Raw genomic sequence first — 26,757 nt, 5'->3', positions numbered from 1 at the left:
AGGTAAAACAATCAAGTATCTGTGGAAATGTGTTTGGAAAACTGTATTTTTCATGAAGGACCAATAGAATGCTGTATAGTGAAAAATGGAACTTGGAATTGTTCAGAAGACTCAATCTTAGTGTCTCAGTATGTTCCAAAAGACAGCATGTCACATTCTTTCTATATTAATGAGCATCCCATTGGTCAGTTAAGAAGAGCTCATCAATATGTGAACTGGAATCAGAGTTGCCCAGCCATTTATTGAAAGGAGCAGCATCATTGTCCTCCCTATTAATAGCCTATTTTTAAAAAGTCTGAGTATCATAACTTACTCTTCTCTTGTCGTGAGCCCCATTTATAAGCCTGCTGTCAGGCAGAAAGGTGGCATGGAAATACTTTAAATAAATATACTTTCCTACTTAAATTAATGCTTCCACACTTTCATTTTTCCTCACTGTAAAATTTACTCCACACTAGCAAGGAAGATCTGTGCACAGAAGTAGCTTTCCACATGTGTAGCAGATGTGGCTGGAGGCAAACATCTGTATCACCATTCTCATTGCAGTATTCAGTCCGTCCTCATTGAACTGTCTGAATGAAAATGAGGGTGTGCATCCCCATCTGGAGCTGCCAGTTAACAGCTGGGTCTGGGTTCTTTGTCTTTGTTGGGATGGAGCTAAACATCTGCATCTTCCAATTCTGGTACTTTTTGCATTTGGGGAACAGTACTATAGAGTAAGTAATGGGTCAGGCTCAATAATTTTTCATAAAACATCCCTGTTATGAACATCATCCAGTTAGTACAATAAGCTTTGCTTGTGTACATGGGAGCGCCTGTATAGGTGGCATAGAAATTCACTAAATAAAATTAGCTAAATTTTGAGTTTTAACAACTAATAACTCAAGTTAACAGAAGTTGAGAAATTTAGCTCTTCACGATTTCATTATGAATGCTGCTAAGGCACTGATTCTTTGGTGTGCTGTTACTGTGCCCTGAGCAGTTGAATCTACCTCTCTTCTTTTGAACTTTTCTTGTTTTTAAATTTGAACGTTATTTCAGCCAAAACAGAACAGTCAGAATAAAGCATATGAATAGGGCACTCCCTGTGTTGTTCAAATTTTCTTTAAAGAATAGTAAAGCTTCACTTCATGTTTGCAGTCTGATCTTCAGGTCACAATTATTCTCTCATATAATTAATTATTTTGTCATTGCCATTCTAATAATTCTGTGCTGCTCCAGGCTGTGTTTGTAATGTATACACAATTGTGACAAACAACACTGGGCTCTTATTAGACATGTGACTTTCCCATTAACTAGATCTTTATTGTATGTTGTTCAAATGGCTAGAGATTGCAATTAATCAAAACATCGTGGGTGTGTGAATTAGAGAAAGAGTATTTTGAGCAATTTGGGAAGAGAATTGAATGTAGTGAAAGACAAGCATGTGTAGGATGGTTAATGCCTTCAGAAACGGAGGCATTTGAACTATTCAGATTGTATAACATCCTTCCAAGAGGTGGGGTGGAATCTCTGTTTTAATTATATTTAAAGGTTAAGAATGCCTGGTGTGGCTAGAGAAATAGAACAGTACCAGTAGGCAACTGTTAAAAAATATTTGTACATATATACACTGTGATTATAAATGGCATCCTGTTTTGCTGAACAAATAGACTAGAGAGTTCCAGTGTGAAATGGCATAGTCCTATTCTTACTGTTATATGCTAGTAGTCACACAGAGGCGTTTGAACTTTGGGAAACACGTTGGGTCAGCTAAAGCAGTCTCTGGGCCTGTGAGAAGGGTTGCCTCCAGATGGTTTGTGGGACTACATGTAGCATTTTCAGAGCAAAGTGTTTTGAAGCATTTAATTCTTACTGAGGATCACGTTTTTCTCATTTTAAAGTCTCTCTTCAAGGGACAACATACTGTGATAGTATCAAGATCTGTACACCTAACATTTGAAAGAAAATACTATCTCAAAATGGATATTCTTAGATCCTCAGCATCCATAGCTTCTTGCAGGCACCCTGATGCCCTTAGCTAGATGCCTGAGGTACTACAAAGAATTTTGTACCTGGCAGACTGTAAGCATCTGTCCTTTACAAAAAAGAAAACACAACTGCTTTTCTCACATCTGTAGTCAATTTAGGCAGATTGGTTTGGAGTCAGTTTGGATAGCTGTGTTAGCGGTGCATGGGATAGGATAAGGTAGACTCTGTACCATTAAGAGGTGACCAGGATAATTTTTTTGTTTGTATCATGTAAGTAACATAGATGTTTCTGGCCTCAACCACAGCGATTTCATTGTTCAGGATCTTTGTATTTTTGGACTTTGATCCTGGCCACTAAAACGTCAAGAGATGTATAGGAGAAGGCATTGAGATAGGCATCAAATAGTTCACAGTTCTATGGCAGTGTCTCCAATGTAGTGTCTGCCAGTGTCATAGCACCTGCTGACATCTTTCCTGGTGCCTGCCGAACGTTTTTAGAAAGTGAGCAGGGTGAGGTGGGGCATTTGCATATCGGGGCTTCTGTTTGATCACTGGGAATCTGTTTGACTGTCCAGATTTTTTTTAAAACCCAATTTTTCAGCAGCAGCTGTCACCACAGCTTGGAAATATTCACTATGCAAACTGAAGGTAATAAAAGAAAATTCTTTAAAACAATATGTTTATTTTTTAAAGCATCCTGTTACACAGATCTTCTGAGTGAAATGTTGAAGAGTCAGTATTAGACGCACACAACCTTTTTGACATTTTGTGCTTGGTTCTGCTTCCTGTGGCAGCCATTGTATGGTTGTGACCACCCCCCCTATGTCAGAATTCCAAAGGAGCCCAAAGGCTCAAAAAGGCTGGGATCCAGGGAAGCAGTGGAAATCAGTTATACTCCACTGCCCTTTCACAGCAAGGAGCTGAAAACAGGGCAAATGCTTCATTATTTAGGGGGAGACCCGTTTTCAAACCTTGTGAAAATAGTTTCAGGACTTCTTTGGAAATAGACATGTATTAGGAGCTTGGACCTATGTACTTGAATGCAGTGGCTATTATTACTGTGCCACTATCAGATCTGCATATTTATTTTATTCCTGTTTTACCTTAAAGGGTGTGAATAGCTCTTCAGGGGAAATGGATAGGAGGAGCTGTGTGCACAGCCTGACGTAAAACAGCTCAGTACTCTCTTTTGTCAAGGGGGTACTTATACTGTGGGTGAAAATAATGACTGGAACAGTATTAACTAAGACCTTGGGTTAGCTCTTAGTACTTTAAAGAAGAAGAAGAGACAAGATATTGGATTTATACCCCGCCCTTCACTCAGAGTCTCAGAGCAGTTTACAATCTCCTTACCCTCCCCCTCCCCACAGCAGACACTCTCTAAGGTAGGTGGGGCTGAGAGAGCTCTTTCAAGAACTGCTCTTTCCAGGACAGCTGTGACAGAACTGTGGGTTGCTCAAGCTCATCCAGCAGCTGCAAGTGGAGGTGTGGGGAATCAAATCCGGTTCTCCCAGATTAGAATCCATGCACTTAACCACTACACCAAACTTGCTTTGAGAATGTAGCAGGATTTAAAATATTAGGTCTTCTACCTCTGAACAGTTACCTTTACATTTTAGTTTAGTTTTGTCATCTTTAAATGCCTTTAATTTTATTCTGAAATGTTAGTCGTAGTAGTTAGAGAGGTGTGTTGAGGTGGATTTCATATTGATGCGGCACTGTTGAATAAGGTTGGGCTTGAAGAACTTTGGAGAATGTGCTTCACCCATACAAAGAAAACATGTCATTATCTCTACTTCAGCCCTTCCCCATCTTCAGAAAGAAATTGTGACACAACTGTGACTGGAATGTTGACCTTTTAGCCAAGAAAGTTCTTCAGAACCTGTTGGTGATATTTCACAGGGTGTGTGTGTGTGTAAAAACAGATCACATAAACTTCCTTGGGAGTGTCTGCAGGACAAGCCCAGTATGATTTGCATTCCTGGTATTAAAATATTGTTACATATTTTACAGTCAGATTTTAGTTTAGGGCTCTGGTATTCAAACAGATGATACTTAAGATAACATTACATACTCCTGTGTGTTGTGCTTTGACTGATTCAAATAACGTATCAGGGGAATTTTCAAGTAAAAGAAAGTGAGTGCTGTTTCTGTATCACTAGAGGTGTGCTACTATACATCAAAGTCTGCACTTTTTAATCCCATTTGTATTTAAAATGTTCTTATGCCACCTTTCCACCCTGATCAGGGTCCCCGAGGCAATGAACATGAAAACATTGGAGCAACCGTTATTGGGGGGTATGCCAAACAAAACAAAGAAGTCTTCACCTTCACTTGGTGGAAGGCACCAACAAGAGGGAGACAAATGAGTTCCCCTGGGGCAGGAGTCCCAACGTTTTGGTGCCATGACCAAGCAAGTCCTTTCTCAGGTTGCCACCTATCTAGTCTCCGGTGTCGGGGCTACCAAAGCAGGGCCTCCAAAGAGGACTGCCTGGCCTCAAATAGTGGAGGCAACCAAAACAGGGCCTCTAAAGGTGACTGGAATGAACAAGTAGGTGCATGTGGGAGAAGGCTGTTCTTAAGGTATGTTGGTCCCGGGCCATACAGGAGTTTAAAAGTCAGTACCAGCAACTTGAATTGAGCCTGGAAGCAAATTGGAAGCCAGGGTAAATGGAACATGACTGGAGTGGTATGGTCACTCAGGCTGCCCAGTATACAGGGTAATAGTGTTAACCATGTTAATGTTGCATAACCTCCTCTTGCTGAAGAATAGTAAGGCAAAAAGCCCTGCTACTTAAATTCACGACAGTGGCAGATGTCTTCTTTCTATGAATGGTATCTTGAACAATGCACAACTATTTCTGTTCAGAAAGTGTATGTGTTTGGAAGGCTTTTTTTGTTATTGCTGTGAGAGGTTTATGTGACAGTTGATTTATAACTGTTATAAATACTATTAGTAGTTGGTAAATCCAGAGCAGTAACAGTTTTAGTTGGTTGCAGAAAAATTAAACAGAAGTAGGATCTTAAAGACTAATATAATTCATTCCAGCATGAGTTTTCATGAATCAGAGGTTGCTTGAACTGCTGTTTAATTTTATTTGTAGATGATATTTATCATAAGAGCAAACTCTGAAGACTTTCACTGCATATGCCAGATCACGCTTTAGATTTTGGGCTTTCCTTGCCTTAAGAACTTGGGTAATGTTTTAAATATTTAAAATATCAGAACTATTGACATTGAATGGTTGTAGGGAAGAAACTTGGGTTGTTTTTTTAAAAAATTCTATGTAAAGCATTGTCTTTTTCAGGCCCAAATTGCCTTTCTTCAAGGGGAAAGAAAGGGGCAAGAGAATCTGAAGAAGGATCTAGTGCGAAGAATAAAAATGTTGGAATATGCTCTTAAACAAGAAAGGTACCAAGCTTGATATCAGTGATTATTTGTGTTTTGAATTGTGATCACAGGAACTGCTTATCAAATTTAGAAAAGCAACATGCCCCTCAAATCCATATTCTGTCCACATCCCCTCTCCTCTAAGAGAAAGTAATGCCATAAATGGTCACAGTAGGTGTGTAAAAAGGCCACAGTTAACCACAGTTTACAGTATAGATATTAGTACACTAAACTGCATTTTAGTCTTTGACTATTCTTGAGCTCTTACCTTATATAGAGTGGAAGCAACCCCTTCCAGGTTGTTTTTAAAACTTCTGAAAAAGCACTGATAACAAATAAGAGAAATGAATGATAAATTTTGGGTATAGATGTAGTATCAAAGGACGCTTTCAATTTTGGTTTTATATGACTTCCCTGATCACTTAGTGAAAGTACCTTAATGTTCTAAAATGTGCTGTAACATTTTGAAGGAGCTATGTGAAAATGGAAATGAAAAGTTATTAGTAGGTCTTTTTAAAAAAACATGTAAGAATCTATCTGATTCACTGGTTGATAAAATGGAGTTGTCAAATGCCCAGTCTATATTGGAATAAATACCTAAGACTGTTGTACTGATGTTGTCTGAACTGCTAATTTTATGGCTTATACCTGAACTGTGTTCAGTTGAGAGAGGGCATAAGGCATAAATAAATTATAATTAAATTAATTAGTTCACAACAGTGGCGCTACTATGATGGGATATAATATCATAATGGAAATACTAAAAATAAAATCTAGCACTTTCTGTAAGGGCTGTGTGTTTACAATGGTGTAAGTTTACATCTTCCTGGCCAGTTAAGAGCATGGGCATGGATGGAAATTTGGATGAGCCCAAGCTGAGGGCTTCATCATGATGCCCCTGATTCAGCTAATGTTAGTAGTGATTTAAGTCCCATATGAAATTAGTTACGGGAAATGTACCTCAGTATTAAACATGTTAACTTAAAAGCAAAGTGGTTTGTGGTTTACCCTTTGCTGCTGTGGCTGCTGATATAACACAGCAGCAATAGGGCTTCCACATGGCGGGTTTCCCCACCATTTCTCTGCCCCATTTCCTTGGCAGCAGCCATTCCCCCACCTTCAGCCACTGGAGTGTTTTCAGGGTTTTTTTGAAGTTGGCAGTTGAATATCATTATATTGATACACTGTTATAATAATGTGTATATCAGGTTCTCTGAGCTCCTAGCTTTCATTTAAAAAAGATCAAGTCTCTAGTTCCGTTTGTTGCAGAGATGTGCCTTGTATCTCCGCAACAAAAGAGGCCAGATATTTTTTAAAGATGAATGCTGGGAATTCAGAGAACCTGGTCAGAGATTACTCTTCAGCCTTTCCTCATAGGAAGGGTGCTGCAACCACTTCATCATCTTGGTTGCTGTCTTCTTTAATTTTTTCATCCTTGCAAAGTGCTTTTTGCGATATTCACACAGTATTCCAAGGAATGTCACACAGTATTCCAAATGAGGCCTCACCACAGAACTGTTTAGGGGCATTATTTATATCGGCTGTTTTATTTTCAGTCCTTTTCCTAATAATTCCCAATGTACAGTTTGCCCATTTCACTGCTGTGGCACACGGGGTTGACATTTTCGTAGAGTTATCCATTACAATCCCAAGGTCTTTTTCATTTTCAGTCTCAGCAAGTTCAGACTCTATTAGCATATACATAAAGCTGGGATTTTTTTTGTTCCGTATGCATCACGTTACACTTACCTACACTGGACTTCATTTGTGACATTGTTGCCCACTCACCTAATTTGTAGAGATCCTCCTGGAGCTCTTCACAGTTGGCCTTGGTTTTCACCAACCTGAATAATTTTGTGTCATCTGCAAACTTGGCCACTACACTGCTCACCCCCCGTTCCAGATAATTTATGCACAAATTAAATGGCACCTTCCACAATACTGATCCTTGTGCGACTCTGCTGCTTACTTCCCTCCATTGAAACAACTGTCCATTTGTTCCTACTCTCTGATTCTTGTCATTTAACCATTTTTTTAGTCCATGACCCAGTCCTCTTATCCTGCAGCTGCTAAACTTACTCAGGAGTCTTTGGTGATATCTTATCAAAAGACTTTTGAAAGTCCACCTACCAGGTCACCGTTATCTACATGTTTGTTCACTTTCTCAAATCATTCCAAAAGGCTGGTGAGGCAGGAATTCCCTTTGCAGAAGCCACACTGATTTTCCCTCAGCAGGCTTTGTTCCTCTATGTGCCCAATAATTCTATCTCTGATTAGTTTCTACTAATTACCCTGGTACAGATGTTAGGCTAACTGGCCTGTAATTTCCTGGTTCCCCTCTGGATGCCTTTTAGAAAATTGGCGTAACATTTACTCCTCTTTCTGTCTTTTGGTACATTGGCTGATTTTAGTGACAAGTTACATATAACTGTAAATAGATCAACAGTATCACATTGAAATTTCCTAAGGCCCTTGAGGGTATGCCATCAGGACCTGGAGATGGTTTTTAACTTCCTCAGTAGGTCTATAACTTCATCTCTCATCACCTCAATCTGACTCATTTCTTCATACTCCCTTCCTGAAGAAAGTAGCTGTGGCTTGGGTACATGCTTCACATTTTCCACAGTGAACACAGATGCAAGGAATTCACTGAGCTGCTCTGCCATATCCCCCTTTTATTCCATGGTCATCCGAAGTCCCAACAGTTTCACTGGCTGGTTTCCTGCTGGATGTATTTGAAGAAATGCTATTGCACGGTGATTCTAATGAATAATAGATATGACAATTTAAGGTCCTGCAAAGAACTATGTGGAAGCCTTAATGATTGGGAAATTTCCTTCTGACCCAAATCTTCAGGGTACACTAAGCTCTTAATGTCTTGACGGTGGCTGGTCTTCTTACCACCCTCTAAATGTACATTCAGCTTCCCTCTGTAGCCTGTGGCTTATGGAGCAGACGTAGAGTTTTAATTTGCAGGTTGGTGTTTTTGTGCATACATGAAGAGTCCCTGAGTACCCCAGCCTTGTCTGTGGATGCTTTTTTTATTGCTGCCCTGCCAATGAACTTTGTGATTAGGGGAAACAAGCCAGGATTCCTTGAGAAACTGTGCATGTTTCTGGGGGGAACAGTTTTTGAATCTCCCTCTCTAGGACTCTATAAGCTTTCAAGAGTTTGGACAGACCAATTTTTTCAGCTCCTTTTGAGTGTTCCCACCCCTTGTAAGTGATGCTCAGCATCCTAGCCCTCTTAGAGCATGCTCAGTTCACCTCAGTTTCTTGGAGTCAGGGTCCGTCTCTAGGAAAACTTAAGGCATATTGTTCTGTATACTTGGAGTCCACTGAAGTTGTAAAAGTCTTGTCTTATCTGTGGGTGGTCTGGTTTGCTCCTGTAATAATTGGCATGATGTGTTGAGCTGCTTTGGGACTTTGTCAGAGGGAAAGTGGGGTATAAATATCTAAATGAAATAAAACATAAAATATTATAAACTATAATAGAAGAAGAAGAAGAAAAAGAGAAGAGATTGGATTTATACCCCGCCCTTCACTACCCAAAGATGTCTCAGAGCGGCTTACAAACTCCTTTCCCTTCCCCTCCCCACAACAGACACCCTGTGAGGTAGGTGGGGCTGAGAGAGCTCTTGACAGAAACTGCTCTTTTTCAAGGACAGCTCTTATCAGAACTATGGCTTGCCCAAGGTCATCCAGGCAGGTGCAAGTGGAGGAGTGGGGAATCAAACCTGGCTCTCCAAGATTAGAGTCCGCACACTTAACCACGACACCAAACTGGCTCTCAAAGTATTACTACACATGACGTATTACAATGCTACTTCTATTTTTTTCTTTCTTTTTTGATGTAAGAGACTGTAAAGGACTGAATAGGAATATTTACGTAAAGTAGGTGTTCTGAATTAATATTATTGTAACCTCTTTAACACCCATCAACCTCCAGTACCTTTATTTCAAAATTAAGCTCAGAGGTTTCTGCACATTCCTTAATGGGCACTCACTATTTAAATTTCACGCATGTCCTGCTGATGGCCAGTTCAAATATCATACTTTTAAAATACGAAACATACTTATATGTAGGCCTTTTGAATGTCTTCAGACCAGCACGAGACTGCATCCGTTTCCTTGAGGCAGGCTCTCTCTCCCAGTGCTGTTCCTGGCAGCATTACTTGTTTATGTCTCTTGCTCTGGCAGCAACTCCTAGTTTTTCTATGGATGTTTTGGCAGGGTTACTGTGAACAGCTGGATTGGATTCTTCAGGTCTTTAGATTGCAGGTTTGGCAGTCAAACTGGCTCTTTTTGTAGGAGTCAGCCTTGTGAGATATGTGCATTTCCAGCAGTAGCAGAATAAAAGTCAACCATATTCAAGTAACAATGAAACAACTTAGACTATTCTTTATGTTTGAAGAATAATCACATAGAGAGGATATTTGCAGGGGCTGTGTGGAAAGAAATGAACAAAATTGTATTGGAAAATAATAGGAACACAATTTTTTCCCAACAGTGAGAGACCAGTAATATATAGGCACACTGACTGATTTTTCTCTCTTTTTCAGAGCTAAATACCACAAGTTAAAATATGGCACAGAGTTAAATCAGGGAGACATGAAACCACCCAACTACGATTCTGGTAAGAATTAGTTTTGTATGGAAAGAAGAAGAGGGGATTCTATTATGCAAAAGTGTGAACAACAAAACAATTAAGCCTGGACAGCTGACATCTTGCCTTAATATCCTGATTAAAACCAAATCTTAACTGTGAGTGTAGAAGTGACTGTTTATTTTAACTAGTCACAAGTGCTGAACCTAGGTTCAGAATGGAATCCAAAATATGAACAAGAAAAACCATGTGCTGGAAGGGAGAAGGAGGACACATATATATTCTCTCTCACCCAGCTTTAAATCCTTGTTCCAGTGTTATATCTGAATTGGCCCATTATTTGTATACATAAATACAATTACAGTGTTGAATGGTTGTTGAATTGGTAGGTAGGCTACTTCTCATTGATGGCTGGGGTCATGAAACAAGAAAATTGAGTCACTATGTCTCAATATAATTTACTTCCTTTAAAAATAATCTTAATAACCATAAGACAATTTACCCAAAGACTGAAGTACAATAAATAACAAGCAAGTATAAAAGCAGTGGGAAAGGCTTTTAAAGAATTAGTCATGTGATGAAACTCAGTCTCTCTTGGAGATAGAGGGATGATTTAGTGACCAGTTGAGTGGCTAAGAAGAAGAGCAGCAGTAATTCCTTTTGCTCTTATCAGAAAACAAACTTTAAGGAAAAGACTTCCTCTCTGCACGTGTGTCAGCTATACTATGGAGCATAACAAGAAGAAGGAATAAGTGAGGTGATGCTTCAGCTTCATTTAAAGGTTGCTCTTGAGTATTCTCCGCAAATGTGCCTGCTTCTGTTTAAATGAAAGCTGTGTTGCTCTGGATGTATAGGTGGATGCTAATGTTGGGGTCATCGAGCTGGGTCCAAATACCAAATTTTACTTTGGGCTTCTGAGGCTGACATTTATTTCCAGTTTATAATGTCAATTGTAACTAGCCTCAGGCTTCCAATCATGCATCACAGTCTGTTGTCTCTCTTATTTTGTTCCCATGCCCACTTTGTAATCCCATGATTTTGTAATCTAGGTTGGAAATCATAGTAGAGTTCTTTCAGGAAAATACCGTTGCACATTCTTCTTTTCCCAAGTTGCAAGTATATATATCCAGAGCTCCACAATTTCTTGATTGCCAAATAACATATTTTTTCTCTTTTAATGAAGATTTTTCACTAGGCAGAGCAATGAACTGATTAAACTAATTAAAATATATTCTGCTATGGATTATTGCGTGCAATTTACATTTATTCTCCCATGCTGTATAACTTCCTGATTGCTATTAATTTTTGTGTAAAATAATAATCAGTAAACTTATATAACTCTGCAGATGTAAATTAACATAGCACTTTTTCCTGTCTTAAATATGGAATAATCCATATTACCCTAAGAAAAAAAGGAATCTCTCAAATGGCACAGCTCCTAGCCTATAGGCTGTGAGCTAACCACACTGGAATAAAAAAGGATAGCAACCAAAGGGTGGTGTACAATGTACTTTATTTTAAGGTCCAGGTGGCGATCTGCTCTTGGATCTTACCAAATTTTTGTAATTGATGCACAGCAATCATGGGGTCAGATTGTGGCTGTGTTGTGGGGAGAGGGCAACATTCACTTCCTCTTTGGGGGAAGCATATAAGCAACCTGTATGTTTCCTCTAAAGGGGCAAAGAGTAGCTCTTGGGGTGTGCTATTTGAGGCTGAAAAAAGGCATGGGGGGAAAAGAACCCACCTGAAGCTGCACTCCTGATCTGAATCTTCTCTCCCCATGTCCCCCTAAGCTGATATTTATCAACAAAAGCATTATTGAGATTCATTCATAGATCTACTACTTTGTCTAGTTTGGTCCACAGCTTCTCCGGTGTGTTTCAGTTTGATTTTTGGCACTTCTGAATGCTTAGTCGCTTCTTGATCATAAAACTGACAAAATTGAGTCTCCTGGTTGTGTTTTTTTAAAATTATTTTTATCTTATTTTCATTTTGCAGATGAAGGGAATGAAACTGAAGTCCATTCACAACCAAATAGCCAGCTAATATGGAAACAGGGACGCCAGTTGCTCAGGCAGTAAGTGTCCCCCAGACTATCATCTGCCGTAGTGTGATTGTTTCCAGCACCTTTGGATGATGTTTGCATCTGATCATTCTCTGCATCATGCTAGTTCAAAACAAAGGGTGACCCACAACATGTCACTGCTTGTGTCAGCATTTTTTTCAGAAGGACAGCTTCTTATCTCTGTTTGCAGGTGCTCAGGTGCTCCTTTTTGAGTCAGGGGAAGGAGCAAAGTTGGACAGCTCTGCCCTGCTCGCTGTTAAATGGAAGTGGAAACCTCCCCACTGTTAATAGTGCAGGAGTATGCTAGTGGCTTTATCTGTAATAAAGTTGAAGACAGGAATAGTGAAAGAGGAGGTAGCACAGTTAGGGCAAAAGTGGAATGTGGGTACTGATTAAAATGGAAATAAAGTGTGATGAAAAGTGCAATGGTGGTGCAAGGGCTTTTAAAAGTATTGGTTTTTTAATTTCATTTTTATTAAAACACTTATACCCTGCCTTTCCTTGTGGCTCAAGGTAGCTTACAGTAATAGTGTGTGTGTGGCGGGGGAATCCAGTTAAAACCAAAATAGAATAACAGACCCCAAAAGCTTTATAGTTGGTCCCCATGTTAGTCTTGAGGGCCATTCTGGTAGTCATAAAGCTGTGATGTAATGAATCAGCTTGTGAGATGATCTTTATTAGGGATAACACTTTTTTCCTTCCAGTTTTTCAGTCCCAGCCCTGCTGCATTATGTTGTTTTACTAGGATTCTTTACTATTTTGTAATCCAGTTGCTGATAGACTTGATTTAGTAGGAATCTTTGCTGTTAGAACCAAATGTTATCATTCAAATATTAATGAATTTTATAATTGGTTTACTGATTGCATGAATAGTTCTGTCCTACATGTAATCTCCTTTATGTCATAGTAAGAAAGGCAGGCAATACATGAAAATCAATAAAGCCATAGTCATTCTCCTGAAAAAGTCCATTGTTCTGTGAGTCTCTCTGTTGTCTGTAGACTTCTCAGATTTTTTTAGGAATTATGGTAAACCAAAGAAACTCATGCACCAGAAGCCCTCCACCAAACGTTTAGTGGAGTTAAAAGGGTAATTTGGTGGGCAAAAATATTTCCAGAAACATTGCAGCATTGTTGAAAAATTAAAAGGAGAAATGTTTAAAGCAAACTTAACACATAGGAATTTTTTACCCCTGGCTTAATTTGTCAAGTTTTAAACAACTTGAAGTAGAAAATGAATACCTGAGCCATGTTTGCTTGTCAGAATTTTTTTTCTATACAAATCTGTCTGAAATACTGATAATAGGGTAATAGGAATCATTACATTTTTATCCTACCCTTCCTTGAAGGAACCCAGGGCATCATACATGGTTCTTTCCTCCTCCATTTTATTTTCATAACAACCCTGTGAGAATAAGCTAGGTTGAGTGTGTGCAGCTGGACCAAGTTGCCCAGCAAACTGTGTGGCCAACTAGGGATTTGAACGTAAGTCTCCCGAGTCCTAGTCTGAACTTCCTAACCCCTATGCCGCACCGGGATAAATTGAGGGAAGGGGAGGTGGAATGGGTAACTGAGGTAATAAGGACAATAATATAAAATAACCAAAATCTGTCTTTTGAACATGTTTGCATGGATCTTACTAAATGAAGGATGGCATGTAAAAGTCACTGTATTTATAAAATAATGTTGTGGTAATTGAAAATGTCTGTCTGGAGAATTGTTTTGCCTCTTGGCAAATACAATGAATACTGTATTGTTTGTACACTGACAGCTGAGCTCTTTGCTTTTTGGGGGGACTGTAGAGACTGGCACTGCAAAGTGATGGTGCCCTCTGCAGCTGGTACAAGATGATTCGGAAGCCTGCTGCGTCAGCACACAGTCTCATTCTTCTTAGCACTTAACTGTATGTCAGTGTTTGGGAAGACTGTAGCAATCAATGTTAACATCTTTATCGGCAGCTCCTGAGTAACTGGCATGGTTTCTCTTCATACAGATATTTGCAAGAGGTGGGATATACCGACACAATACTGGATGTGAAGTCAAAACGGGTACGAACTTTGCTGGGCCTCTCAGGCGACGGGCCAGGTGGGGAAAATGAAAGAAACCAAGAATCGATGGTGAATGGCACAGAGGCTGAGACTAAAGAAAAAGTGATGATTGGGCAAGTATTGCTGGCAATGTGTTCTAAATTGTGCTTTTAAAAGTAATGTGCTCTATATTAAGTAAAAGTTTTAAGGGTTTTAATGTATACCAGTATATGATATTTGGAGTGAGCTTGGTGGGAGTTTTTTCCTGAAACTTTGTAAGAAATACCAGGAATAAAGAAGTGATTCATGATGGGTGCTTTTGTTTTTTTTAAAAAGCATACCATTATATGTAATCATTAAGCTGAAATTAGGCCATAGATGTCTGTGACTTGTCTGTTTTGTTAAGATGACATACTGTGTCCTGGAATGTAATAGATTGTTAGAGTGCAACCATAAAAATTAAAAATTCTAAGGGTCAGTTACCAATTGGAGTTTGTGGAGTGAAGAATTCTGTGCATGAAGAATTCTGCATTTGTGGGCTCCACTTCTGTGAAGTTCTCTCCCCCCCCCCCGGGATAGCACTATTGATAAGAATTAGCTTTTTTTAAAAAAAACTATCAGAATGGCTGTAAATCAGCAAGTGCAAGAATACTGGACAGGAAACCATTAATCTCAGAGGAGCAAAATGCTTACAGCTCCCCCATGGTGATATAAACGTGGCATAATATTTCCTTAAGGAAGAGTTATTTGTGCTTCCCAAGATCTGTTTTACACAAGCCAATGTATTTGCTAATGTACAGATCCCAATGAAAACTTTTGCAGTGGAGAGCATCATGTGGACTTAGGATGCATCCTGGAAGATTCGAGCCCATGAATGGAAAGATTATTTTGATAATTTGCAGATATAATCCCACTCACACATGTTTTATAATGTTTAGTGAAAGAAATGTTCTTCAGATCAGCATACAGGTTTTACAAAAGATAAGTACCATCACTCAGCATGAATGAACTCAGCAGGGGATACTAAAAATTAACCTTTTATTAACATTTAGACTTTCCAGTGCTTGCTGTGAATGTTATGTAAAGGATTATCTTTAATATTAAATGTCATTGGCAGAAGAAAAACGGATGAAAGCTGACTCGTCAGTGTGGTATAGCCTTGCTTAGTACACCAGTTGGTTTTTAATTTAACCCCTGCTTCTTTATTTTAATGTTATTTTTCTCTTTGCAAATTGGAATAAATACTTCAAGGCTGCATTGTTTGATATCTGACGTACATTTAAAATATTGAATTCTTTAAAAATCGGATTCTAAGTGGAGCAGTCCTGTGTTAAATACTGATAGTATCATTGCTGTAAGCTGTCTGTATATGTCTTGATGGAGGCAATATGAAAAAGATGGTTGTTTTAGGCAATAAATTTTTTTGTGAAACAGGAAATCTTGTTAAATGTCTTTTTAAATATCACATTTTGATATACTGTAACATTTATTTTAATCAGGTCATAATTAAGACTGTTAACAAATTGGATTTCAAGTTGTATACTTAAAGTTTGATTCATATGAATTTGTAAAACCATTCAAATAAGACTTTGCAGTAGTAGTAACTTTAAAACCTATGTTTTAGCAAAGTCCTACCCCCATCCATTGCATTTTAAAACTGGGTTTACATCAATATACTCTAGCAAACATCTTGGTTCAAAAAGTGGTTGGGAGGGAAGTCCTGAAATACCCTTCCATATTTACCTTTTTGGTGTATTTTGTGGTTGTACTAGCAACTCCTTTTGGTTGCTGCTTTAGTACAATTTTTAACACAGCTACCTTTTTTCCAGGGACTATCCTTCCTGTTTGGAGATCATGTCATGAACATAATATCACATTGCCAATTCAAAATGAGGGTAATTTGCCCTTCCCTCACCTGGCTTTGTGATGACACAATGTGGCCATCAGTTTTGTGTGTGTGTGATAATATCAGGCCCATTGCCTCCACTCTGAACAGATGCCAGGAAGAGAGCCAAACTGTGAACACTTTCCTTTCTGTTCAAAGTCCCTCCCCTCCAAGTAGCTGAATGATTTTCATGGAGATAGTGGAAGTTCCCCCCTCCCCCAGTTTTGGCTTAATCTTATTTAAAATTGCAAACTAAAACAATTGAGGCTTAAAACGGGAGCATAATGTAAGTATGCTGGTTTTGTAATAGGTCATTTTGACACGGGTAATTTGCCCCAAGTTCAGTGAGTTAAAATGCAGGCAAATGTACATGGTAATGGCTGTTACTTTTAAAAGGTACACACTGGAGAATTTGTTTGATTTTTATTAAATGATTGCTATCTTCATGCCCTCCCTTCACACATACTTGAAAACTTGTAAAGGACATTCATAGCAGGGAGCAGACAAACTTCACATGATCCTGATAAAAAAAAAAATTTTTGTTTTCATTGTAAGCCACGTAGAGGAACAGAATGGGCTGAGATAGTGCGATTTAAAGGTCTAAAATTAGAATAAACTCAGTATGCAACGTGTATAAGATTGTTCTGTGTGATCTTGAGGATGCAAAGATCATGTAAATCATACTTTTATGTGTAGGATTCTGTGTGCAAAAATCCCATTTAAACATTTCTGATTCATGGATGGTGGGCTAGTAAGGCTGGAGGACAAAAGAAGGGATCAAAATCTTATTGTTCTATTACATGTAGACCTTTTCAGCTATGTATGAACAGGACAGTAATGTGAGCCATTTCTATAATATTGTGCTAGTTAGCTCAAGAAAATAGTATACTAATTGTCCATGTATGTGTCCAGTTTTTTAAAAACATCCTATTAGAATGTTCTTAATCCTCATACAGAAAAAAAAGATTTGCTTACTATCAGGAGTGGCAATAAAATTCAAAAGTTCCATAGAGACTCCCCAGAATGACCCTGACTCATAGGGCATTATGGGTAACCTCTGATAACTGGTCCTGCTTTCATTTTGTTAGCTTACTCTGGTACCAAAAACTGGCTTGCTTGCTTAGTCTCCGATATCCATTTCCAGGCTATACTATAGAAAATAGTATTTTGAGCATGCAATGTAGACATCATATGACTTGCTCAGCTTTAAAATGTTGGTTGACTGTTCCCTAGTAATTTTGAATCAAGCAAAAGATTATTTGGGAGATGTTTAAATTCTGTGCCTGCTCAAGAATCAAAGCAGTGGGATTCAGGATCCAGCAAAGTGTTCTAAAATGTATATAAATCTTGCGCTGAATTTTGTACCTTTGTGCTTCTTTGTTTTCCTAATCTGAGACATGAACTTCACTAGGTAAGTGATGATGTCCAGTCACGTTTTGAAGAGCATCTGCATCATACCTTTAGTTTTGTCTTGCTTGAGAAGATACCTGTTACGTCTGGGGGAAGGATGTATTTCTATTTTTTAAAATGCCAAAATAATAACATAGAAACCAGGAGATGTACAGTGATGTCAGTGGCCTTAGAAGGGTATAACTCTACTTATGACTGCACTATTAAAATTTAACTCTGTTCAGGGGAAAGATTACTTTCCAGTCCTAAGACAGAAAAGGTAGGATACCATATATAGGTCATAATGTTTATGCTACTGTTCACTATTGAAACTGTCAGCTAGTCTGCTGAAAATCTTGTCAATCCATAAGACCTTTTTGCATTTTAAAAGTAGAGTACTTGTGATAATGTGTAGCAGTTTCTACCCAAATGTGAACAATTTTCAAACATAACCAGTTTTGATAATGCTTACCATAGTTGAATCACTTTGGTGAAAACTAAAGCATGGTAAATAGAAGAGGTAATAAAATGTCCCTTAGTTGCTTTTTTTGCATCTATGTATTATGAATATTAGGTTTAATAATTTCATCTTTGATTTATTTTGGATTATCCTGGGGCTTTGTAAAAATGAACAGAAGCAAGCAGAGACAAAATAAATTGTGTTGCTTTTTATTTTGTTTATCTAGGAAACCAGATTTGACAGACTCTGCTTCACTGCTAGAGACATTTAAATTCCTTGAAAATGCTGCTGCTGAATTCAGTGATGAAGATGACGATGATGATATTGATGGGAGAGAGAGAACAATCATGGATACTTCAACGGTGGGCTAAGTCCTCTAATAGTGAAACAAGACTTACAGTGAAGGAATCCTCACTTTCTTGATATGACAAAACGCATATATGACTATGTGTATGTGAGACATGTATTTATAGAAAAACATGAAAGGCCTTTATTGTAGAGCATTCATTTGCAAGCCTATCTCGCAAAATCTGTAGTAACCCAAAGCTGGGTTCTGTAACCTTACTTTAATAATAGTTAGCATTTATATGACACTTCAGTGCTTAGAACAGCTTACATATTATATCAGTAATCCTTAAACCTTGCAAGGTGGACCAATGTTGTTATCTCCCATATTGCAAATGGGGGTGAAACTGAGAGAGATTAGGTTGCATAAGGTTACCTAGTAAATCTGTGGTGAAAGTGAAATGTGAACTGGGGACCTTCCACATCACAATTATTTATCTTAGCCATTTCAGTACACAAAGCTGTCCGTGTATTGTACAACCTATACTGTTTTTGCTAGTCCAGAGAAGGGGAAATGAGCTATGCAACTTCTCTTCTGCCCACTCAAAAATTCTGCCTGGCTTCTTCTTAGCTTCCGAGATTCATGTTTGCACATTGCAATCACTGATTATATGCTACTTGGAATATAGTTACACTGAGTTGTAACCGCAATGCATCAGTCAGTATTTTCAGGTAGATTTAAACTGATGTATTTCCAGACTCCCTTTTTCTTGCATGCATTTCATGTGTGTATTGTGGTTAGAAATAATGCAATATTTTTATATTTATTTTTTTGTCCATCAGATGGTTAGAAAAAGGGTGCTGTCTGATAGCAGTGAAGACAAAGATACAGAAGAGGCCTTGAAGGAGTTTGATTTCTTAGCTACATCTGATGAAGGTGAAGGAGAATCCAGAAGTTCAGGAGATGGTACTGACTGGGGTAAGGAAATTAAGAGAATCTCATTAAATACCAGTTGTCACATCTACTGCAATTGAAATACTCTTCAGTAAACACTTCTGTGGTTTGGCGGACAGATACATCTGCCATCCCCCCCCCCCACTCCTTTCCCTTTTGTATTAATTTTCTACTTAGAAGAAATGCTTTTTCTGGGAAAGTTACCTACTTTTTATACTTGTGTGTTAGTTGCTTAGCATAGGATTCTAGAGGGCAAAAAATGGCTTTATTCTTTCGGAATATAATATCAAAATTGCTATTTTTAAAAAAATGTATAGCAGATGTAGCATTTTAACCATACAATGTCACAGCAGCTGTTTGGGACCTAGGCCAGTATTAAAACATTGTACATCATTCATCCGTTGTAACTTTGTAGATGTTGGTTGTCAGGAAGGAAACAATTCAGTCATAGGCTTCCTAATACTCTAATTGTACAGTGATGTTTTGAGACAGACCAATATGCTTTTTGAGGTTCATCGGCATTAAAGGCATTGGACTTGAGATGTATATGCTTTCACACTAGCTTCTTATCTAGAATTTGAAAAAGTCCTGAAGCCAATCAACAAGATGTGTGTTGTGTGCTCACTACTTATCCCCCCCCCTTAACCTGGGCCTGTTTATAATTGCTAGTTACTTTAAGTTGGTCTGCAGTATTCTTCCAGAGGGGCCAAATGTAGAAGGTTTGAAATGAAATTCAAACTGTGCATTTGTCTTTAATGCCTGTTTCTTAAGTGTCTGTCATACCAGTTTGCTGCAAATTGTAGTCTTTTTGCATGCACGTGTGTTTTATTGCATTCATTTAATGTTGCTCTGCAGCAGTTTCCTAACGTATTTAGTGTTACTTGAAGCACTTCTTGACCCTTTGTTAGCCTAATTAACACCTTATTTATATTACATTGCAGCTTCTGTTGCAGTGTCAGTTGGCTGACCACTCTGTTTCATCCTGAGTTATAAACTCTGTACCTCCTCCCTCAAAGTCCCCCCCCCTTTTTAGTAGGATGGTTCCTGTCCAAAGTGGGAGGGAGATTATTATCAATTCCTCTTCTCACTGCTGATTTCCATTTTGTGCCTAAAGAGCTTCCTCTCAAGAGCCAGTTTTTGAGGAGTTCAGGGGACTTGCAACAGGAAGGGGAAAGTCAGGAGAGATTTGTCCTGTGAGGCCCTCTGGCTCGAACCCTGTATATTCTCTGATTATCACCATTTGCTTTACTCTCTTGATCCTTTGGATTTGTCACCTCCATCCTGTTGAACATTTTATGGTCTCTTATATCTGTAGCTTCATTTATTTTTGTGTCGATCATTCATTTGGCACCAATGTGAATGTTTCTTCCATTCCGCTTGAAAACATAGTTTTATGGTTTATGAACTCTTGACAGTCTGGTAGTATGCTTATTTACTGTTAAGTCCCACTGAGCTCAGTGGCGCTTACTCCTAGGTAAGTGTGTATGAGATTGTGAGAGAGAGGATGCTGCTGTACATCAGTATTTGGTGATGGAAAAAAAAAGAAAATGTGTGATCTTTATGTGTATGTAGATTAATAGAGCAAGGCTTGGTTCATACAATGAATAGAGACTTCTTTAAAGACACTGGAAGAAACTGAGTTTTTAAATACATTTCTTTAAAGGAAGTAAGTCTTTGAATCGAATTCTATATATGTCATTACACAAGATGTGTAACCAGAGATGAAAGGGAGTTATACCAAACGGTTCTGCATAACATTTGAGGTAGACTGCTGCTAAGGGAACTCTGTGATCGCCCCAAAGTGTAGAGGGCGGGAAGAAGAAGAGAAGAGAGAGAAGAGATTGGATTTATACCCCGCCCTTCACTACCCAAAGGAATCTCAGAGTGGCTTACAATCTCCTTTCCCTTCCCTGCCCCACAACAGACACCCTGTGAGGTAGGTGGGGCTGAGAGAGCTCTTTCAAGAATTGCTTGTAAGAGAACAGCTCTGAAACAAATTATGACGGACCCAAGGTCACACCAGCAGCTGCATGTGGAGGAGTGGGGAATTAAACCCGGTTCTCCCAGATTAGAGTCCATGCTCCTAACCAGTATACCAAACCACTACACCAAAATGCCATTCTACAGGACCCCAGGAGAGGTGGTAGCAATGCTCAGCTATCCAAGATGTGAAGTCCATCATCTGAGCCTGGAGTGCCAAATTCTGCACCTTTTTTCCTCCCTAGTGTTGCAAGCAGAGAGTGCTCCTACAGAACTTAGTATGTCCTCATTATAATACAGGTAGTTTTAGGTAAGCATATTGTAGACCATTAAAAAAGGTCCTAAGTTGGACTTGAAAATAGTTTCACAAATATAATCTGCGAACCAAGTAGGTGCTACTGGACTTACCCCAATTTTGTTCTGGGTCTAAGGTAGTTGAGAGAAACTGCCTTTGAATGCAGTCGGAGACTTTGCATCCGCACAGTATTTGTATAAAATATAGTTTGTGGAATTGGGTATTACTGTAACTGTCTGGATTTGTCAAATAGCTAATAGGTAGAGAGAAAATGTTCTCTGGGATTGATCGTCTTGAAACATAAGTAAACTGGTAATGCATTGTGTGCCCTACGCTGCTTGTAGCCGATGTTTGTATTGTCATAATTTGAACTGTTTAAATGGGAGATGTATTCCTTGCATTATGTCTTTCAGTTCTTGAAAGTCACAGTCAAAAGAAGACACGTGTACTTGTGCAGGAGAAATGTCCAGACTTGTGTCTGTTGCATTCTGAAACAGCACCATGCCCAACTTCTCATTGAGTTTTATTCATTTTGAGCTCTCTTGTCCAATATAAAAGAAATCCAGTCAAAGCTAAGCATCTGTTCAAATGTTTAAGTAGCACAAAGGGACTAAAATATAATAGGCTTTAAGTAATTCAAAATTAGATTAACCAAGGAAGAAATACCTTCCACTCAGACCTGAACTGGGGCAGAATTTGTAACTGTTCAATAACTGCAGCCCTAAATAATTATTTTCCTAAAGGTTCTGAACAAATGAGATGGAAAGGTAGTCTCAACCGCAGTGCTCTTAAATTGGAATAAAATGTATGTACCAGTTGCTGCTGCCTCTTTCAATTCCAAAACAAATTAAATGACATAAAGAGGATGTTTCATTTGTTTTACTTTATCTAGAAAAGGAAGACCAGTGTCTCATGCCTGAAGCCTGGAATGTGGACCAGGGAGTAATAACCAAACTGAAGGAGCAATACAAAAAGGAGCGCAAGGGGAAAAAGGGGGTGAAGAGTAAGTGGAAAACATTGCATCTTAAGACCATAAATCCCGCCTCTCTCACTTCGCCAGTATTCTCTATCTTTCAATGTTTTCCTCAAACAACTTACTCTTTTACTTTGCTGCTCCTGACTGCTTTCCTGTTGTTTACCAATTTAAAAGGGGTGGAAATTAATGATATTCAAAATACAAAGTGATTAGCTGAAGGGGCACTGCTTTTATCCAGTTGGATAAAGTGGGAGAAATTTTTAAAATACTTTTAAGTAATAAACATATTTGGAAATCACAGTAAAAAAAATACACTTCCCGCTAAAGTATGTCCAAACCAGCTGAAGATTTTGCTTGAGCTATAAGATGATTCTCCCTAAACAAAGTAAGCAGAGTTATATGAAGTCACAAACTCTGTTAGTCCGATTGGCAATATCTGATGACTCTTCCTCTCCTCCTTCTCTTCCCCCCCCCAGAGGAAAAGTTGGAAACGTGTACAGCTTTCTGTACACAATATGTTATAAGCTAAAAACAAGCCCATAATATTTGGGGGAAGCATGTACATACTGAAAGCCTATAAAGGGCAGTCCCAGGGACAAGGTAAACCAGTATATAAAAACGGTGACAGAGGATCTTTGGTCTGGACATATTTTTAACCAGTAGTGGAAGTTGATAAATTAATTTCTACCCCTGTTTGTATTTAATGTTTGATACATGCAAACCATGCTGTGCTCATAATTTGAATGCAGGGCTCGAAATGGAAACATAAATCTTATCAGGCCAACTAGTAAAATCAGACTGTCCTTTTCAAAGAACACTTTATTATCTGAAGTTCAATTTTGATGCCAGGGAAACGACTGGCTCAGTATTTTGAAGTTTACTTTCTAGCCCTGTGTATCATACCTTTTTTTTCTGTGTTACATCTCTTAAAATATAAATTTATTGTTTGGAAGCTGTACTCTAAAAACATGTCATGTGAACTGTTTCGGTATTTAATATGGACGTTTCAGGTATATTTCAAACACAGTAGAAGTACTGTGAGAATATTTGCTGTTGTTTCATGAAATCATTGCACATAATCAAGAGAGACAGCTGAAATTTGCTAAGGCATTTGCAAGAAGACGCTTAATTTTAAAGAACTATCACTGTGTATGTTTGCAAAGTTAATAAAAAATGTGAGCTTCCCCATATGATGTGATTATCTTATTAAGGGCTAACTTTTAACATGTTTCAGAGGCTATATCTCTAACAAGTTATACTGTAGTGTAAGTTTATTAAAATTATAGTATTTCTTCGTTGAACCTCATTCTGTAATTGGATCACTATACCAAAATGGAACAATGGGAGGGGAATATATTGTTAGGAATATTAAAAGATACTCAATGGCAAAAGGCACACTAGATAGTGGAAATTGTTGCTCAACTCTTAGGATAATTATCCATTATTTGCTTACTAATCTGTGAAAAGGTGATCTTCACATTATCTAGCAGCATAAAAAGTAGGATCTCTTATGATCCCTCAGATGTGAGATATAGGAAGTTGCCCCCTGAAATCATAAGGTCATCTGCAGAAGAGATGTAACTATCTGTCATTATTCCAAAATGCTTCATACAGTTTGCCTTCAAAACAATAATTGGGGTATAACCCACTTTTCTGGAACTCTACCTGGGATCAGCAGTTATCAGTAGGTCCCATACCCCTGTTCCAGTTTTAAAAATACTTAGGTTTCTTCCAGTTTGCCTGGTCAAGTGTGGCCTAATCTTTTTTATAGGCTTCATTGCATATTGCTTGAAGGTGCTTACTATAGGTTCCAGCCTAGTCTCACTATCTTTGGAATGGGTATTAACAGTCCTGGTGTGAGCCTGTGAAGGAGGTGCAGTCATCCTCGTTTTCTTCAGCTGTTAACATCAGTGATAAAGACCCTTTATTTAATTCCTGCTTGTCCAGTTTGGATAAAGGTGACACCTCACTTTTCTTCCATATATCCCTCAATATATGGAGACAAGCCTCCGCCATAAGGAAAAGAACACACACACCGACGGCTTTACCAGCTTGGGGCTTCACTTTATAACTCGCAGTGAATATGGTTGTATGTAGCATGTGGCACAGGCAGCAGCATTTTGTGGCACTTCATACTGAAAGATAAGAGCTCTGGGGCATACAGTAGGGCTGCACATCTTGGGGCCCTACCACACTAAACTCCATACACTAATCATGTACTGTAGCTCATCAGGGCTCACTCCCCATTCCTTGACTCGGACTGCAAAATGGGGAGGTATGACATCTGACAGGTCACAATACTTAAATCATGGACTGTGTTAGTTTTGCACAAAGTGTTACTCACCAAGACAAAGACATGGGTGCATATGAACACTGTAACGCTAATTAAAGTAGGACACTTAGCAAAAGAATGGCTGCCACGGGCACAGAAAACAACTCCTTGCCTCTGTTATACAACCAGAACATTAACTGTTTCAGGTCTAAGGCAAAGAGCTTTGGAGCTCTGTGACTCAGTTCTTTGATCACTTGCTGATATTGTTGTTTGAATTGTTAGATAGGGTTTTTTTTACAATCTTGGCACAGCTTTCTGAACAAGAGACCTAAATGTTTCAATAAGAGCAGTTAATTAAAGGCTAGAATTTGTCGTCCCTCTCCACTTCAGCAAGCACTGTTTTATGAACAGTTACTATTGGTCCTATGAACAAGAACAGTCAAGAAGCTTTTTGCCATTATTGACCTCAAGCATCTGTTCAGGACAAACACTTTTTGAAGAGGCACTATTTCCATATAATCTAGAGGAATTTAAAACTGACGAGTTGGCTTTATTTATTAGATGAGGAGATTAAGAGGGGAAATCCAGAGTGGAGTGGAAACCTGACTGTTGTGCTGTAAAGCCTCAAGAGTTTAATCAGTGATGAATGCACATGCCTATAGAATTTTGTGTGTTTTTGCAGGCAGTGATACAGTCTTGCAAAATCCTATGTAGCTTACTTGAAGGAAATATTAACTGTGACAGGCTGTGATTTAGAATTGTTGTCATATTGGCAGGGTTTGGGTAAAGCCGTTGTTCTGACTTCAGGAGATTTCTGTGATTTTGCAAGGCTGTAGTGAAAAGTCCTTGTAGAGTGTGTGAAGTACAACCATGTTAGAATACACTTTAGAAATAGCTGTGTTATTTACTAGACTAGGACAACGGTTATGGACTGTGGGTAAGACATTTTCCCATTCTTAATTAAACTTACAACAGGAAAAACTACCGAAGATATGTTTCAGCCTCAGTCCTATATAAAACAATCAAAACAGGGATGTGGGAAAGTGATGGAGCAAAATGCAGGTAAGTGTTGAGAAGGGCATGGGTCTTCACCACATGTAGCTTCAGGGAGAACAAAACAGTGACTCTTGCTTGATTTGTTTTGCTTTTGTTTTTGTTCTAAAGTAATTGTCATATTCTTTAGACTGTGGCACGACCAAGCTAAAATAACCACATGAATGATTAATTTTGTGAAAGTTTCAGAACTTGTGCACAAAAATGTAATGCACACATATTTGCAATTTTTGGAAAAGTAAAAAGCATTTTATTTTATTGTTTGCTGTCAGTTGGATGTATTTTACATTGTCATGCAAGTCCATGAAATGTGTGTGTAGACTTTCAGTTGCATCCATCACTTCCTTTTCCAAGCATCTTATTTCATGCCATAAACTTAGTTTACTGCTGGCCACAAGGGCTCATTAATTTTATTTAAGGTTTCACATGTTTGCTAGAGATAGCATCCATTGATAGTTGTCAGAATAACATGTTTAATACAAGTAGAATCACTGTTAATAAAGTTTACATAAACCTTTGCAACTTTTTGTGTTTCGGCCAGGGCCCAACAGGTCAAAACTGCAAGATATGCTTGCTAATTTGAGAGATGTTGATGATCTGCCGTCATTACAATCATCAGTTGTACCAACTACTAGACCAAGTACTTCACGACTTATTGAACACGAGATCAACAGAACAGATGAAGGTCAGTACTGCCTGTGCAGGGGGAAAGCTTGTGCCTCAGCTGTTATAAAGGGGAAAGTGGGATTGCCATAGATGGGCCTCCCCAGAATCATTTCTGTTTTGGCCATAAGAGAAAGTTCGTAGTTGATGTTGGTTCCCATACAAGCTCCTCAGGAGGGATGAAGGAGTGCTAATACCAAATAAAAGGCAGCACTTTTGTAAATTAACACCCCCACATGTCCTGATGACTGATGATGATGATGGCGTTCAGGTTGCAGTGCAGCCTGCACACGGATGTGCCTCATATAAATCATGCCTCTACTTGAACAGTGCCTGGTAGTGTCCTTTCAAGCTCTACAGACGATCCTGTGGGGTCCTCCATTAATTGCGAGCAGGTTTTGATGTTCCCTGGATTATGTCCTGTATCTATTTTTATATAACATATCCTGCATCTCTGCTGTTCATCTGACTAAAGCAGCCTAGGGAAA

At 38.6% G+C, this 26,757-nt stretch overlaps 1 protein-coding gene across 2 annotated transcripts in view; it reads left to right on the top strand.

Annotated features, from left to right (window-relative positions):
• STRN (striatin) overlaps positions 1-26,757 on the top strand; it is a 55,971-nt gene that overhangs the window by 6,204 nt on the left and 23,010 nt on the right. The window contains exons 2-10 of one of the 2 annotated variants that reach the window (XM_015407132.1): positions 5,280-5,383; positions 9,924-9,997; positions 11,966-12,044; positions 14,023-14,190; positions 18,017-18,152; positions 18,919-19,054; positions 22,198-22,308; positions 25,529-25,615; positions 26,148-26,291. In XM_015407132.1, the coding sequence (XP_015262618.1) occupies positions 5,280-5,383; positions 9,924-9,997; positions 11,966-12,044; positions 14,023-14,190; positions 18,017-18,152; positions 18,919-19,054; positions 22,198-22,308; positions 25,529-25,615; positions 26,148-26,291 (1,039 nt within the window). The remainder of the gene's footprint in view (positions 1-5,279; positions 5,384-9,923; positions 9,998-11,965; positions 12,045-14,022; positions 14,191-18,016; positions 18,153-18,918; positions 19,055-22,197; positions 22,309-25,528; positions 25,616-26,147; positions 26,292-26,757) is intronic. The other variant, XM_015407140.1, reaches the window with a different exon arrangement.

Source organism: Gekko japonicus, unplaced genomic scaffold (genome assembly GCF_001447785.1).
Source record: "Gekko japonicus isolate JY-2015 unplaced genomic scaffold, Gekko_japonicus_V1.1 scaffold2372, whole genome shotgun sequence".
NCBI lineage: Eukaryota > Metazoa > Chordata > Lepidosauria > Squamata > Gekkonidae > Gekko > Gekko japonicus.
Note: the sequence above shows the minus strand (reverse complement) of the source record. Positions and strands in the feature narration are given on the sequence as shown.